The following is a 15,804-nucleotide window of genomic DNA, read 5'->3' on the forward strand; positions in this document are numbered from 1 at the left end:
TCAAGTCACTGCGTCCATTGATCTTTCTTCCCAGTGTGGCCATATGCAACCTCCCTTCTCTGCTTTTCCTCATGACTTGTCTCTTTAATTGATACACTGGGACTGGCGCCAAGCTCGGCTTGAGAAATGCCGAGCCCAGGCTTCTGCCTGAAGAGTCTGGTTACTGAGCCAAACCCAGTCACCTCTACACTTCCTGGGAGTCTAGCCCAGGAAGCCAGTGGAGGGGAACACACACTCTAGTGAAATGAACCTTGCCCTGAACATCTCAGGTTCTCCATTCAGATTTGACTCTGGATTTGAAAAAATCTCTCCACAATCTAAATTTATTCATAAACCATGATAAAGGTGTATTTATTGCCGGGCGTGGTGGCACACGCCTTTAATCCCAGCACTTGGGAGGCAGAGGCAGGTGGATCACTGTGAGTTCGAGGCCAGCCTGGTCTACAAAGTGAGTCCAGGATGGCCAAGGCTACACAGAAAGACCCTGTCTCAAAACAAACAAACAAACAAACAAACAAACAAACAAATGTATTTATTACTTGTCCTGAACCAAACTGCCCATGGGTTTCTTGACTATGCCAAACCTTCATCTCCTTCATGCTTTGTCAGGTGCATGTAGATGTAATGCTATTTGTATAAGGAGCGGGGTGTAAGAAGCACAAAGTTCATTGTCTTCACCGATTTTGCAATGTCTTTCAGTTCATTACCATCACAATGAGGAAGGGCTTCTTTGTATCAAGACAATATGATGGCCATGGAAGTGCGACTGTTTCTGATTTAATACTCAGTGGGCTCTTCTCTGTGCTCAGTGAGACTTGTTACTAGTGGTTTTGTTAGTGGTGTCAGGGAACTGTCAAGTGCAGGCAAGAAAAGGGAAGGAACATGTGTGAGCCGAAACCTAGCTACAGTGAAAATCAACCCTCGCTCCTGGGTCTCAGCGACATTACCATTCAACATGACCCCCAGCATCCTTCATGGACTATTCCTAAGAAAAAGGCAGATTTTACATAATTTCACTAGTCATACTTCGAAGGAGTACTGTTTAGAGGCTGTTCACCCCGGCATCATCTCTTATGGTAAGCTTCGTGCTAGGACAGAGGCGGCATTCCCCCTTCTGGCAACAGTCCACCAGACCCTAAAATATGCCAAAGGCGACTTCCTTGCAGAGACACTTTCAAAGCAGACTGCACAGACTTAAGGCCAAAAGGTGTCAAAAGCTGGCTCTTTGAAAAAACACATTATCAAAGCTGCCCTGGAGACAAGCCCTGGGAGGTGTCCTGGATACGCCTCCTGCAATTCACATACGTTCTTGGTTAAAAACCCAGAGTTCTTAGGGTGAGGATGCTCATTCCTCCCTGCCCCGCCCCCCATCTCTCCCTCTGTATCCTTGTCTTTGTCTATCTTTTATTAAGTTTGGATAGAACAGTAGTTTAGTGAATTAAAATCTAGCTCTTCAACTCTCGACTGTCTTTATTTTAACCACCACCACCCACTAAGTGTGTGGCCACCCTATGCTCTACACGCTGGAGGATCTGACTGGAAAGCTCCCTCCCTGCCTAGAAGGCCTTCCTCGTGACCTGTTCTTGGGACAGAGCCCTCCTCAGCTAGCCTCCAGAAGGCTGAGGAAAACTCCCAATCTAGGCTGAAGAAAACTCTGAAACCAGATTCGCAACCCAGCCTCCCAGAAAAAGAACCCACAAAAAGGTAGATGACAGAGATAAAATTCAGTGGTCGAACACTTACCCAACACTGGCAAACTCCTGCTTTGTTTCTCCAACAAAGGACAACAGACAAACAAATACACAAAATCACATAGGGAGTGAAATGCTGTTAACTGGGGTTGCTGAGGCGACGCAATGGGTGGAGGGGCCTGTTGCCAAACCTGATGACCTGACCTCAGTCCCTGGAACTGATGTGGTAGGAGAAGGAGTGGACTATACACCCACATGCACCCCACCCACCCCAACACACATAGACACACACACAGACACACATACAAACAGACTCAGACACACAGACAGTCACACAGATGCAGACAGACTCAGACAGACACAAATACATAGACACACATACATACACAAATGGACACACATTTTACAGATACACACACACACACACACACACACACACACACACACACAAGACAAACAGACAGACACAGACAGACATGCACACACAGACATAGACACATAGACACATATACCAAATAAATCAAAATTAGTAAATAAATGCTACACACACACACACACACACATAAACACACTTATTTATTTATTTTTAAATGCTATCGGCTCTCGCTGTTTTAGGGAAGACCAGAAAGTAGTTTAGATAAATTGGAGGCTTTCTCTTAGCTTGCTAATCTCTCCGTTTCTGTTTGTATTGTCACTATGGGTTTAATCACTAGACATCGGTCTAAATCATAAATCTTAAGAAATGATAAAAGCATCAAATATTTTTGGCAAACATTTTATTCAGATGGTACTTTTTCATCATCACAAAGTGAAAAATGCGCTACAGTGACACAAATGCTCATGTGTGACTTTAAAATAAAATGCACAGGTCATTTCCCAATTTAACTTTGTCCCCCAGTATATGCTAAGCCTACTGTACTGTGTTTAACATCTTACAGTGAGGGGCGGGTGATGTACAGTGAAGGACCACTTGTCCAGCACGTAAAGGTCTGGGGTCAGTGTAGTGCACAGTGAGGAAAAGGGAGAAATGCTGGGTGTGATGGTATACTTCCTTAACACTAGCTTGGGGGGCTTCAGAGGTAGAACTGCCATGAGCTTGAGGCTAGCATGGGCTCCATAACCATTTTTAAACATTCAGTTGCAGAGCTGAGCCTGGCATCTCCTGCTTGCAATCAGAGCACAGGGCATGTGGAGGTAGAAAGATTACCATGAGTTTGAGGTCTAGCCTTGGCTACATAGTGAGTTCTAGGTTAGCCTGCCCTACAGAGTAAGACTCTTATCTCAGGAAACGAAAAATAAAATAAAGTTTCGGGGGTGCAGATGGGCTTAAATGGTAGTATGCCTGCCTAAAATGTAGAAGAAGCCTTGAGTTCTATCCCCAGCGCCATACAACCCGGCAGGATGGTGTGTGCCTATAATCCCAACACTGAGGTAAAGACAGGAGATCTAGAATTCCAAGTCACCCTTGGCTACATAGTACATTTGAGACCAGATTGGGCTGCTCATGATACCTTGTCTCAAAACATCAAAAGAATGGGAGAGTGACTGATTAGGGAAGAACGCTAGATACTCTTACATAGTACTGCAGTTCATATACCAGCACTAGCAAGCTGGCTTACACCCTCCATAACTCCAGTACAGGGAGAGGTGCCTGGGTGGGTAGAGCAGCATCTTACACTCTCTTTTGGCCTCTTCAGGCACTGCACACAAAAACAAATTTAAAAAAATTAAATCTTAAAATAAAATTTCTTTCTTTCTTCTCTCTCTCTCTCTCTCTCTCTCTCATTTAAAAAATTTATTTATTTATTTATTTATTTATTTATTTATTTATTATGTATACAGTGTTCTGCCTGCAGGCCAGGAGAGGGCACCAGATCTCATAGATGGCTGTGAGCTACCATGTGCTTGCTGGGAATTGAATTGCAGACCTTTGGAAGAGCAGGCAGTGCTCTTAACCTCTGAGCCATCTCTCTAGCCCTAATTTTTTTTTTTTTTACTGAGTTTTTTTGGGGGGAGGTTATTTATGTATTGTTATGTATACAGTACTCTACCTGCACATACACCTGCAGGCCAGAAGAGGGCATCAGATCATACTATGGATGGTTATGAGCCACCATATGGTTGCTGAGAATTAAACTCAGGACCTATAGAGGAGCAGTCTGTGCTCTTAATCTCTGAGCCATCTCTCCAGCCCCTAAAATTTCTTTTTAAAACACAAATATATCAATAAAATCAAGAAGTGGCGGAGTCCTGGATTACAGGATTGCCACTCAGCCTTTCTTTACCTTTGCATTGCTCCAGGTCAAAGGGACAAAGGTCTTTGTTCTTATTATCCAAGTTCCCTACTGTGTGGACCTTCAAGGCTATTTTTGAAACTTCACTGGTATATCCCAGAAAAAGCCTGTTAGGCCGCATGCATGTGAAAGCCTGATTTGAGTGATTTCCACCCACTGCAGGGGGAAAGACGTTAATATATTAAGCAAATACGTAGTCTAGACAAATTGCCAACTTCATTTACGGAGTTAAAAGTCTGAGATAGAAAGCTCATGTTACCCAGTCGCTGAGGCAGAGGTGCGTGGTAGCTAAGCAGCAAAGGCTCCTCTGGCACCGTGCCAGAAGCCCTGGGATCAATACTTCAATATCTACAATTTCTGCCTCAAATTGTATTTAGTTAGTTTTAGTTAGGAAACAAACACCCCACACCAACACACACACACACACACACACACACACACTCCAGGACTCAAGGGATAAGAGGTACAACAACTGGACAAATACACGAGAATGAAGGAAGGCCGTTGTGTGTTTGGTCTTATAAGTGTGTTTCAGTCTCAGGAATCCCAGAGATCTGAAAAGCCTTTTTATCAAGAAGGTAGGTACACAAGTAACAGGTTTGTAAACAGCAAGAAGCAGACAACTGGACAGAGTCTGGGGCGAGTGGGGTCAGCTGGTAAAGGCCTTTGTCAGAAAACCTGTTTGCTCTCAGGGATGCACACAGAGGCATCAAACTGATCCCACAAGTTGTCCCCTGACCCCCAGAAACCCCCAATTGGCCCATTATGTGCACTCATGGTAATAATAGTAAATCACAAAAGAATGCACTTTTGCTGTCTGATTCCGGGAGGGCGGGGGATTGGGGGTTGGTAGGGGTGTGGGGGCTGGGGTGGTGGTGGTGTAGTGGGGATGGAGGTGGGGTGAAGAGGGTGGGCAGAGCAAGCCATCACCAGACTATGTGTTGTAGAAGGCACTTTCTCAGCACAGCAGCCACCATTTTCATTAGAACAGTGGGCGATTCCTTGCAAGAAATCTGTTGACTGTTGAAGGAAGCGTTGGGAGAGCCAATAGGACCTTCCTTGAGATTCCACGTGCTCCCTTCTATACCTTTGAGTCAGTGGTATGTGGTTGGGCTCCAATTGCCCTGGCCTTGTGGTCTTGGGGGCGCTAAGGTGTTTAAAGGGTGGACTCCTAACTGAAAGGGGGACTCCGTTTGTGCAGCTGTGAGGAGATCTTCATCCATGCAAAGGTATGTGACTGCTTTGAGGTCCCCATATCCCTGTAAGTAACTCCTCATGCAGGTTCTGTGCTAAGTCCAGTAACCTCACTGGTTCTCCAAGATGGCCTCTAGTTGGAGGCCTAGAAGAAGGGTGTTTGTTTACAGTCCTCTCAAGAAAGGAGTTCCACCAAGGGCATGCTCAAAGTAGAAAGTAAATATTGTTCTTAGCAGAGTAAGGTCCATAACAGTCTTCAAAGCTAGACTACCAACTCAACCTGCTCGCTCACACCAGGAGTCCTAGAGTCTCAAGCACGTGGAGTCTGAAGCAGAAGTGTGGTCTAGACCACCACTGAGACACTTAAAAAACAAAACAAAACAAAACAAAACAAAACAAAACAAAACAAAAAACGGGGATGGAGAGATGGCTCAGAGGTTAAGAGCAGTCACTGTATCTTCTTCCAAAGGTCCTGAGTTCAATTCCCAGCAACCACACGGTGGCTCACAACCATCTATAATGAGATCTGGTGCCCTCTTCTGGTGTGCAGACACACATGCAGGCAGAATACTGTACAAATAATAAATAAACCTTAAAAAAAAAAAGCCGGTTGTGGTGGTGTACGTCTTTAATCCCAGCACTCGGGAGGCAGAGGCAGGTGGATCGCTGTGAATTCAAAGCCAGCCTGGTCTACAAATCAAGTCCAGGACAGCCAAGGCAAGTAAACCCTGTCTCAAACAAAACAAGACAACACAAACAAACAAAAAACCAAAAGAAACAAAAATCAAGAATAAAAACGAAGGAAAACCACCAGCACCAGCACCAGCACCTAACCGTCAGATGCTGTCCTTTGATCTCAGTACTCTGAAAGGCAGAGGCAGGTGGTGGATCTTTGCTTTTGAGGTGAGCTTGGTCTACATAGCAATGTCCAGGCCAGCTAGGGTTACGTAGTGAGAGTCTTGTCTTAAAAACCAACCAACAAATCCAACAACAATAACAAAAATTAAACTGCTAAAATACAGGAGATTCCCCCCTCCCCCTTTTGTGTCCTTTAAAGTCGGAACCTGATTGGTCAGTCAGGGGCATTCCCAGTTGCGGGTGATGGAAATGCACACAAGTACTCCAGAATCCCAGGTCCTTCCTCTGGGAAGGTGGATGTGCTGCGTAGAATCAATTTAGCAGCTGGAATATTCCGACTTTTGGGAACCGCGTCTGGCTCTCCTATTTGCCCGGAGTCTTAAGGAGACAGGGTTGTCATCAAAAGGCATTTTCCAAAGAGGCCCCTGTCTTGTCATCTTACTGTTGTCTATTGATTGCGTGTAGCTTTCAGTCACCATGGATGAAGAATTAATAATGCGGGTGCCAGGACACCGCTCTCAGGGCGGCCTGAGATCCAGAAGTGCACGAAAGGATCCCAGAAAGCACCAGCTTCCACGCAGAGGGCTCTGCAGCATCCTCAGGGTTCTGCAGCTCCGGGGCCTTCGGGTCCATTGGCTGGCCCGGATTTGGGGACAGGCACCGGCGCAGCCCGGGCCCTCCTCGCTGGCAGCCAGCAGATGGCTCTCGGGCTCTCTGTACCGCTCCGTCGACCCCTCTCCACACGCAAGCGCCTGCTGCACCAGAGCGAGGCTGCGAGGAGGGGCGCCGAGCCCCGCGCCGCCGCAGCAGTCAAGGCAGCAGCCACCGCAGCCCAGCGCCGCGTCGGTCCCCGGGCTGTGCCCCGCGCCGGGCACCGTGCGCCCAGGCCCGGAGGCCGGCCGGGGACCCGTGCAGAGGCCGCTCTCGCGAGGCGGGGAGGAGACGCAGGGGGACCAGGAGGAGGAGCAGGAGAGGGTGAAGGAGAGGAGGAGGAGCGGGAGAAGGGGAAGGAGGAGAGCAGGGCCGGCCCGCCCCTGCCCAGCCCAGCCCGCAGGAGGCCGAGACCAGCCCGGCGGCCCTGCCCTCGCCTTCCGCTTCACCTACGCCCAAGGTGCGGCGCAGAGGCCGGGCTGTGCAGCGCTTGCCCGGGAGGAGCCGGAGCTGCAGCCTCCTCGCGTTCGGTCCTCGGAGCTGCGAGCTGAGCGGGCGGGATGTAGCGGCGGCCGTACAGCCAGCTCGGATTTGCAACTCTTTTTTTTTTTTTTTTGGTACTGCGGGCGCGCGGCAACCTTGGATCAACGCCCCACTGCTCTGGCCCACTCTTTTCCTTCCTTGCAAGCTCTGGTTTCCTCGAGGAAACATTAAAGGATCTGGTGAAGGGCGCGGGACCGAGAGTCAGAGTGGGACCCGGGTTCTCCGCGCGCCCAGTGGGCAACCATGACCGACGAGACCTCCGATGTCCCTCGGGAGTTAATAGGTAAGCCTGGCGTGGTGGCCGACTGGCCATCTTCCTCTGCGCACACCTCCTCTCAGCCTCCCTTTCCACCTCTGTCCTCCCGCAGAGTCTCTGCGCCCTCGTGCGCGAGTGGCGTGGGGCAGGGTCACCGAGGGGCTTCCAGAAGTTTGCTGGCCTACTGGCCTCAAGACCTGGGTGTAGAGAGAGGAAGGCTTGGGGGAAGAATCCAGAGCCCTCGAGAGCTCTGTGCGGACCTCTCTGCCCTGCCCTACCTGGTGGGTCAGGTTGGTGGAAGATGGAGCTGGTGGGGTGTCCCTTCCAGCGGCCAACCCCGCGGTCCTAAACTCTGGAAAGTCCGGGAAAGCCTAGCAGGAGGATGCCTGGCGACAGCATTGTAGGTCCACTCGGGCTGGTGCCAGGCACCCTCCAGGAAATTCCCGTCTGCGGCTGCCCCTTTTCACTGACGGCCTCAGAGATGGAGGCACCCGCCCAGCGTCAGGACCTGACCCGGCAAGGCGTGGCTTTGGGGGATTGAGCTGGAAAGAGAGGGTTACTCGGCTGACGCTTGCTCCGTCCAGGAAATGGAGGGTTAATGATAAAAGTCTCATTTTACTAATGATTAACCTACCGACCAACCCCAGTCTCTTAGGGAACACGGTGTGGTACCCTTTGCCGGGTGACCGGTTACTAAGAGGCCTTGGTGGTGGTGGTGGTTGCCCTCTTTTGGAGCGGAGGGTGGAGAGAGCATTGCCTGGAATTTAAGTCTTGAGGCTTAGCTTTATCTGGAAAGGATGAATGGCAGAAGGGAAGTAGGCTATGAGTGCTTGTGTGGAGTACGTTGGCTTGCACTAAGGTGAACATGACTGCATGGTCGTGCTTTGAGTCCTAGTGACCTGTATTCCTCCAGGTACTCTACTGGGCACACTGGGCGCCCAGATGTTGCCTGGGTGCGGACCAGGAGGGAAAGTTCTCCCTGCCCGTTCACTCGGTCTGGAATTTGCCCCTCTGTCGAGCTTTGCGGCTTTTGTTACTTGAGAGGACTTGGTGTCCCCTCGCAAGACTACTCACTCTGCAGGTGAAACTTGGGGGAAAGAAGCTGTTGCTGGTTTTATGTGTAACTCTGCTTTTGTTCGGCTGAAAAAACGCCACCACCACCACAACAAAAAAATTGAGTCAAGTATTCTTGTACACTCCTATTTTGTTTCAGGCCCTCTCCTCAATCCCAGGAGTCTCTCTTGAGACATCAGCGAGTGGCCCATCCGGTTCTGGGTGTTTCCAACACCCTGCCTGAACAGGAAATGGACTCTGGAGGCTCCAAAGATGCCTCCAAGGGTGCTCGATTTTTAGAAAGTTGTGTAGCATTGTCCTGGGACCTGAAGATCAGGTGACTTAGATTCAAGATAAAGTGTGGACTGTGAAGTGAAAAGGCACTGATGTCTATCCGTGGTTCTCCGTACTTCAGTGTGCTTAAAAGGAGAATTTGAGCCCTCTTTTGAAAGGAATTTTTGTGTTTATTCAGTATTGTGTACTGGTGATTTTGGAAGGACAGTGCCTGGCCGGACCCCCCCCCCCTTTTTTTTTTGGCTAAACCATTTGGTGTATCCACCACCGTACTGTGATTTGCATGATGCATTGTTTTCTAGGCCTTTACATCTCTCAGAAGCCTCCAGGTTCATCCCAATAAAAAACAAATAGTGGAATTTTTATCAAAAATATAAATATATAAACAAATAGAAAAATAACATTTGAGACAGGGTCTTCTTATTTTTACCACACAGGCTTGTTTTGGATTAGGAGACTGAAGTGATTCATCTGCCTCATCCCGCCAAGGAGTTGGGACTACAGGCGGGGACCATCAAGCCCGGTGGAGTGGGAATGGGGCTTGATCTCAGGGCCTTGGTCATCATAGCCAAGTGCTCTACTGCTGAGCTACACCACAGCCCACTGTTGCCAAGGCTTTGCTATTCAGAACTGGAGAGATGGCCTAGCAGTCGAGAGGACTTGAATTTGGTTCCCAGACTCCATCTCAATACAAAAACCTCTTGATGGCTGACAACCACCAGGCTTGTTAATCACGCCAATAGAAAAGAAAGAGCCAACAATAAAACCAGCTAGACTCAACTCCTCCAAACGCCTGCTCTGCGTTGATGCCCCCCTTTTTCTTGCAAAAGAAGAATATAACATATAATGGAAACTCTTCCCTTTCTTTCAGAAAGCATAAAGGATGTTATCGGCAGAAAGATCAAAATCTCAGTGAAGAAGAAAGTGAAGCTGGAAGTGAAGGGAGACAGAGTGGAGAACAAAGTGCTGGTGAGTGACTGGGTGACTTTTGTGGGGATGCTTATGAGCTCAAGTGTCTTCTCCCTAATCCTGGACCACTGCCTTTCATGCCGCCTTCCTTCTGGTGCCGCTCATCTTTTCTTCAGAGGTCTGAGGACCGATTCCTTAGATTCACTGGACACTTCTTTCCTTGTTGAAAGTCGAGACTTTTCACCTCTGCTGCCCGCATGGCTTTGTTTACACAGTCTTCTGGAGAATTTAAGGACTTTTTTTTTTTTTGGTCTTGTTGGTTTAAGAAAATGTTCTCAAGTGTGACATGTATTAAGTCTTCTGAGGGCTAATGACTTGAGAGTGTGAGCAGTTGCACCTGTTGCCCTTCCCCGGAGAGCTGGCGGTCTAGGAAGCGTCACTGGTTCCCAGGTGAAGCGTCTTTGTGCTGCCCTTGGACTTGGCTTCCAGTCCCTGCGGTTTGTCAGAGGGAGCGACTGGGAGCTGAGGATTTGGACCCTCTTGTCACAAGTCTTTAGGGGCCACCGTCAGCTGACTAGTACCAAGAGGTGCAAAGTGATTTGTGGTACTTTACCACTTTTCTCTGTTGGGTGTAACAGTTTAATTTTAAGTGCAGGCGAGAAGTTGCATGGTGCGGCTCAAACCTATAATCCCAGCGCTTAGGAAGCTGAGACAGGAGGGTTGTCTCGAGTTTGTGGCCATCCTGTGCTACGTGGTGAGCTCTAGGCCAGCCTGGACCACTATGTGAAGCATCATCTCAAAAATAAATAAATAAATAAAGAAAGAAAGAAAGAAAAAAAAAAAAGAAAGAAAGAAAAAGAAGAGAAAAGAAAAGAAAAGAGGTCCCGGAGAGAGGGCTAGGTGGGTCAGAGCACTTGTTGCTCCTGCTGAGAGCCTGGGGACCCAAATGGTAGCTCACAGCCATCTGTAACTCCAGTTCCAGGGGGATCTGATGCCCTCTTCTGGCTTCTGAAGGCACCAGGCGTGTACATGGTGCACATGCGCATGTGTGGGCACAATACTCATATACAGAAAATAAAATAAATCTTTTAAAAAGTAAGGAAAAAAAATACCTCCTACCCCTGATATAGCCAGTGCAGGTGGAGAGGTTGATTGTTTGTGAGTGAAAGTCTCAGTGCTGTAGCCTGGCTGGCTTCTAACTTGCAGCAATCCCCGTGCCTCAGGCTTTTGTGTACTTGGCTCATAGGCATGCAACTGTCATACCCAGCGTGGCAGACTATTTTCCATGGGAATTTACAAACATGCAAAATTAGAGCAGAGTGCTATATTGAGTCCTGCGAGTTTGTCATTTAGCTCTAATGACTTTGACTGTTTTGCCAATATTGCTAATTTATCTACAGATTTCCCCCCCCCAACCCCCTCCCTCAAGCATCTTAGAACAAATCTGCAGCAGATGGCATTGAAAGAGAGTATTTCTAATATTCCATTTCTTCAGTAGAATTGGCTGCAAGAGTATAGTGGTTTTGTGGTAATGCCTGTCTTAGGAATCTTATGAGATCACTGACTCGGGATGTGTGATTGTCGCGTGTGGATGTGAGGACCGTGCTGCTGATCGACGGCTTCCAGTTCTCTGTTACCCATGTCACACGGCAGCGGCATCAGGGTGGGGAAGCTCGGTGACCTTTGCCCTGCTCTTCTGGATGTGCTCCTGTAGACGCATGGTTCCGGTTATTAATAGCAGAAGTGATTGATGCGGCTGCTCTGTTTTACTTAGCTTTAAATAGTCGGATCCCTTAAATTGTGTTTTCTTTCATGTTACTCTTCGGAAGTAGTAGTGCAGAGAGAAAAAAAATGTTTCTATGGTGTGTTCTTTTATATGTTCGAAGTGACGTTAGTTTTTGATTCCTTCCCTCTCCATTCCTTCCTGTGGTAGGACGTGAAGCCATCTGCCATTGAGCTATAGAAAGCCTGGTGTGTACTTTTGACCACAGGGCCTTGCACATGCCAGACAGATGTTTTACTCCCAGTTCCCACATGAAGCTTTATTTCTGTAGTATATAACATAAACATCCAGTCCTGTTTGCTCCAAAATGGCATTTGGTATCATTTGGTGTTTATGTTCTTTCTTCACTATACTAGCTAAGCCGTGCCGTGGCTTTCAGTTTATTGATAAAAATCTCAAAGTCCAGAAACTGTCCCCACCATAATAAAATTGTTGTCATTTAAATATATCTGTGATGACGACGGCGACAGAGGCCGTGTGCAGGTCAGTGGCCTGGTGCTCGCCTTGCATGTGCAGGCCCCGTGAGCAATCCCCAGCGCTGCAGAAAGGGTGAAGAGAAGTGGTGAGAGGTTTCCGCTCACCCTCTGGAGTTCATGAGACTCGTAATCGACTTACAGATGGGTTTGAACTTAATCATTTATCTCCCCAAATCTGGAATCCAGACGCTTAGCCTAAACTTTTGGCTGTCATTTATTTAGAGGACTGGATTTATTTGACAGGGTTTTAAGTTCGAGCAAGAAGATCGGAGAAGTAAGCTTGCATTTTGGTTTTTGGAGGTTTCCTTATAGAGAAATTGAGCTAATCACCCGTCTCCCGCAGCAGGTTATGGATGAGTTTAAATTCTCCATGTGTAGTTCCTTGAGGGTGTGCTGTGCATGCATGGGAGTGCGGGCACCTCCCGGAGGAAGCTGCAAGGAAGACTTTGGGTGTCTTCCGCTATTGCTCTCTATGACAGGGTCTCACACTGAGCATGAAGCTCTGTTTCTGCTAGGCTTGTAGGCCAGCTGGCTCCCAGGATCATGCCTGGCTTTTTTACATGAATGTTGGGGATTTGAACTTAGGCCTTCATGGGAGCAAAGCAAGTACTCTTACCCACTGAGCCCCCCAGGCTCGTGTACTTCTTTTTCTCTTTTCTTTTCTTTTCTTTTCTTTTCTTTTCTTTTCTTTTTCTTCCCTTCCCTTCCCTTTCCTTTTGAGAAGATTGAGATTTGGAGAGACTGAAGGGATTTGGGTCATCTGGTGAGTTAATGATAGAGCAGGTATCTGAACCAGACTTTCTGTACACAGAGGGTTTCTTTGCTTTTGTTCCAAATAACAGAAAAATATCTTTGCTTGTTTGCTTTTGCTTTGTTCGCTTTGGCTGCTAACTTCACTGGCAGGAGAGATTGAGGGTTTAGAAGAATCAGAATGACTGCCTTTGCTTTGGTTGATCCAGCTGAGTGCCAGGTAATTGGCCTGACAAGTTGTGTGTCGTCTCTCTGTGGGATCTCGGCTGTCAGTCTGGTAGAGGAGGAAACACCTGTCCTAACTACGCTAACCATGACCAGACTGTGGCTTTGACATGTGCTCTGTAGCAATGAATGGGGACGGGGCGAGTGTACAGAGGTGGTCAACCAGACGAGAGGAGTCAGCCTGGGGAAGAGTGGAGAGCAGTCTGGATGGAGGGGACGTCAAGTGCCTGGAAGCCATAGTGAGCATAGAGAAACCGCTCTGTCAGGTGGCAAATTGCAGCTCCCTTATCAGGAAAGTCAGTTACTGGTCAGACAGGTCTCCTTTTACCACGCTTTTTGTTTTGTTTTGTTTTTTTTCAACCACTTGTTCTTGATGAGCCTCACTTTGTTCTCTAGGGCAGCAGGAAGTAAAGGCTTAGCCACTTTAGAACAATTGTTAGTTGATTGCTTTCTTGAATGAAGTGGGTATTGTAACAGTAGCTGTTCATGCGCTTTACAGATTCCGTGCATGTGTTTAAATACTGCTTAGCATCATGACAGGCATACTGTGAACACCTCATACTGTGTCGTGATGCTCCACTAACTCAGGACCAGAACATGTAAATCTTAAGCCCAGGTACCTGGTGCTTCTACTGAGGGCCAGAGATTAACTTGTAAGGCCAAGAGAGTTTATTCATACTTGGTGACACTTTATTAGCTGGCCAGAAAGCAATAGACTGTGGTGTCTTAGGGAGAAAACAATTCTGTACTCTTAAAAATTTGGCAATCTGGGTGTTAGCAATAAATGGGTCTCGACTTTGGATTTTCAGGGACATTAATATACTGCTTTTTAAATTTTTATTTTAAAATCATTTTTAGTATTGCTATCTTTTTAAAAAATTTTTTTATCAATTTATTCTTGTTACATCTCAATGGTTATCCCATCCCTTGTATCCTCCCATTCTTCCCTCCCTCCCATTTTCCCCTTATTCCCCTCCCCTATGACTGTTCCTGAGGGGGACTTCCTCCCCCTGTATATGCTCATAGGGTATCAAGTCTCTTCTTGGTAGCCTGCTATCCTTCCTCTGAGTGCCACCAGGTCTCCCCCTCCAGGGAACATGGTCAAATATGAGGCACCAGAGTTCGTGTGACAGTCATACCCGTATTGCTATCTTTTAACATGTTTGAATATTTTGCCTGCATATGTGTATGTGAACCACGTGCGTGGCTGGTGCTTGAAGTGGTTAGAAAAGGACATCAGATCCCCGGGATGCTGGGAACTGAGCCTGGGTCCTTTAGAAGAGCAGCCAGCGCTCTTTAGCCCCAGAGACATTAGTATTCTGTGTGTTTTGAAGACTGAAATAGACTAGGGTTCCAGACTTGGTCAGAGAACCCAGTGTTACAAATTGGGGAACTGGGGTGGGACAGGGACAGCTCTGAAAGTTTAAAGGCTAGAATAGTTGAGCTTTCACTGCGTGCTCTCCTAGAGGGCAGTCCTTCAGCCATGGTGGGAGCTTGGGCTCTGCGGGCGCGATGGAGAGCAGCTCTTCTATTGCTGGGATTCCTCTTCTGTCTTTAGGAGATGTTTTTAGCAAGTGACCCTGTGTGTCTTCGGCTCTCGTTCACTCATTTGCTAAATGAATTACATTTTTCTCTTCTAGATAATTCTGCATGTATATAGTTAAAAACAAACCACGCAGTGGTCCCCTCACCTTCTGTGCCCAGCTTCCCCTGCCTTGTGAAATGACGTAATAACCACCACTAAAATCCTGATATTTATTTGACTGACTGTGCGAACTACAAATATCCTCCCATAGGTATCCTTCATGGTAGCCCGAGCTACCTTCAAACTTCTGGTATAGTGGAGGGGCTGGCTTTGAACTTGTGGCCTCTCCTGCTTCCATCTTCTGAGTATGTTATACTCAAGGTCTGTAATCCTAGCGCTTAGGCTGATGCAGGCGTGTTGAATAGAGCTTAAGCCCGGTCTTGTGATGGAAGAAGGCCCCAAGAAAACTTTGCAGGACTAATCATGCAGTATGAGCCATCCTGGGTTGGCTTTTCTTAATGCAGCTTACATCAAGTTTTGGTATCAGCTGCACCCTTTTTTGCTGGGGACAGTTCCATGGTGGCATGTGTTCCACAGTTTATTTGGGGACTGTCCAATGGTAGTGTGAGCTTATTTGTTCATATGAACGGACTCCTGGCTATTTCCAGTTTTGGGCTATGAGGAATGAAAAGGATGCAGCCATCTATCTTCAGTTTTTGTGCCAACACTTGCCTATAATTCTTGTGATAAAGACTGAAGATCACAGATGCTCCTTTGCACAGGAACTCCATGTTCTCTTAGAAGTGGGCGAGCTTTCCCAGAGAGGCCATGCCATTACGTCACCCTACCTGCCACATGGGGACCATCCGGGTTCTCTGGGTCTTGGCCAGCAGTTGGAATGGTCTGGATCTTTTCTTTTTCCTAATAGACTGATGACTGAAATGAAAAGGAACAGACAAACCAAGATCGGATAAATAAAAACTCCAGACCACTCTGAAGGGGAACAGGCCCTGCTCAGGTCTTGCCTGTCACTCCTGATGATGTTTCTCTAGTGAAGGCGTGGACCACACCTCCCTCTAGGATGGCGGCTTCATCGCAGCCAGCCGGTGGTGTCAGCTTGACTGTTTCCTGTTTGATTTTGGAACTCAGGTTACAGGGTCTTCTTAGCCGATGATCTTTTACATATGTTGCGGGAGGAGAGGGCGTTAGGAACAAGGCCCTCCTCCCCCTTCTTTCTTTCCTCTCCTTTTCCTTTATTCTCCGTTCCTCCCCCCCCCCTTTTTTTTTTTTTTTTTGGACATA

The 15,804-nt window shown here is 47.6% G+C and overlaps 1 protein-coding gene across 7 annotated transcripts in view; it reads left to right on the top strand.

Moving 5' to 3' along the window:
• Nucleotides 1-7,063: 7,063 nt before the first annotated feature.
• CARMIL1 (capping protein regulator and myosin 1 linker 1) overlaps nt 7,064-15,804 on the top strand; it is a 260,068-nt gene continuing 251,327 nt past the window's right edge. For all 7 annotated transcript variants that reach the window (XM_084794019.1, XM_084794020.1, XM_084794022.1 and 4 more), the window contains exons 1-2: nt 7,064-7,514; nt 9,706-9,803. In XM_084794019.1, the coding sequence (XP_084650145.1) occupies nt 7,475-7,514; nt 9,706-9,803 (138 nt within the window). In that variant the 5' untranslated portion in view covers nt 7,064-7,474. The remainder of the gene's footprint in view (nt 7,515-9,705; nt 9,804-15,804) is intronic.

This window comes from Acomys minous, assembly GCF_964271855.1.
Source record: "Acomys minous genome assembly, chromosome: 9".
In the NCBI taxonomy this organism is placed as follows: domain Eukaryota; kingdom Metazoa; phylum Chordata; class Mammalia; order Rodentia; family Muridae; genus Acomys; species Acomys minous.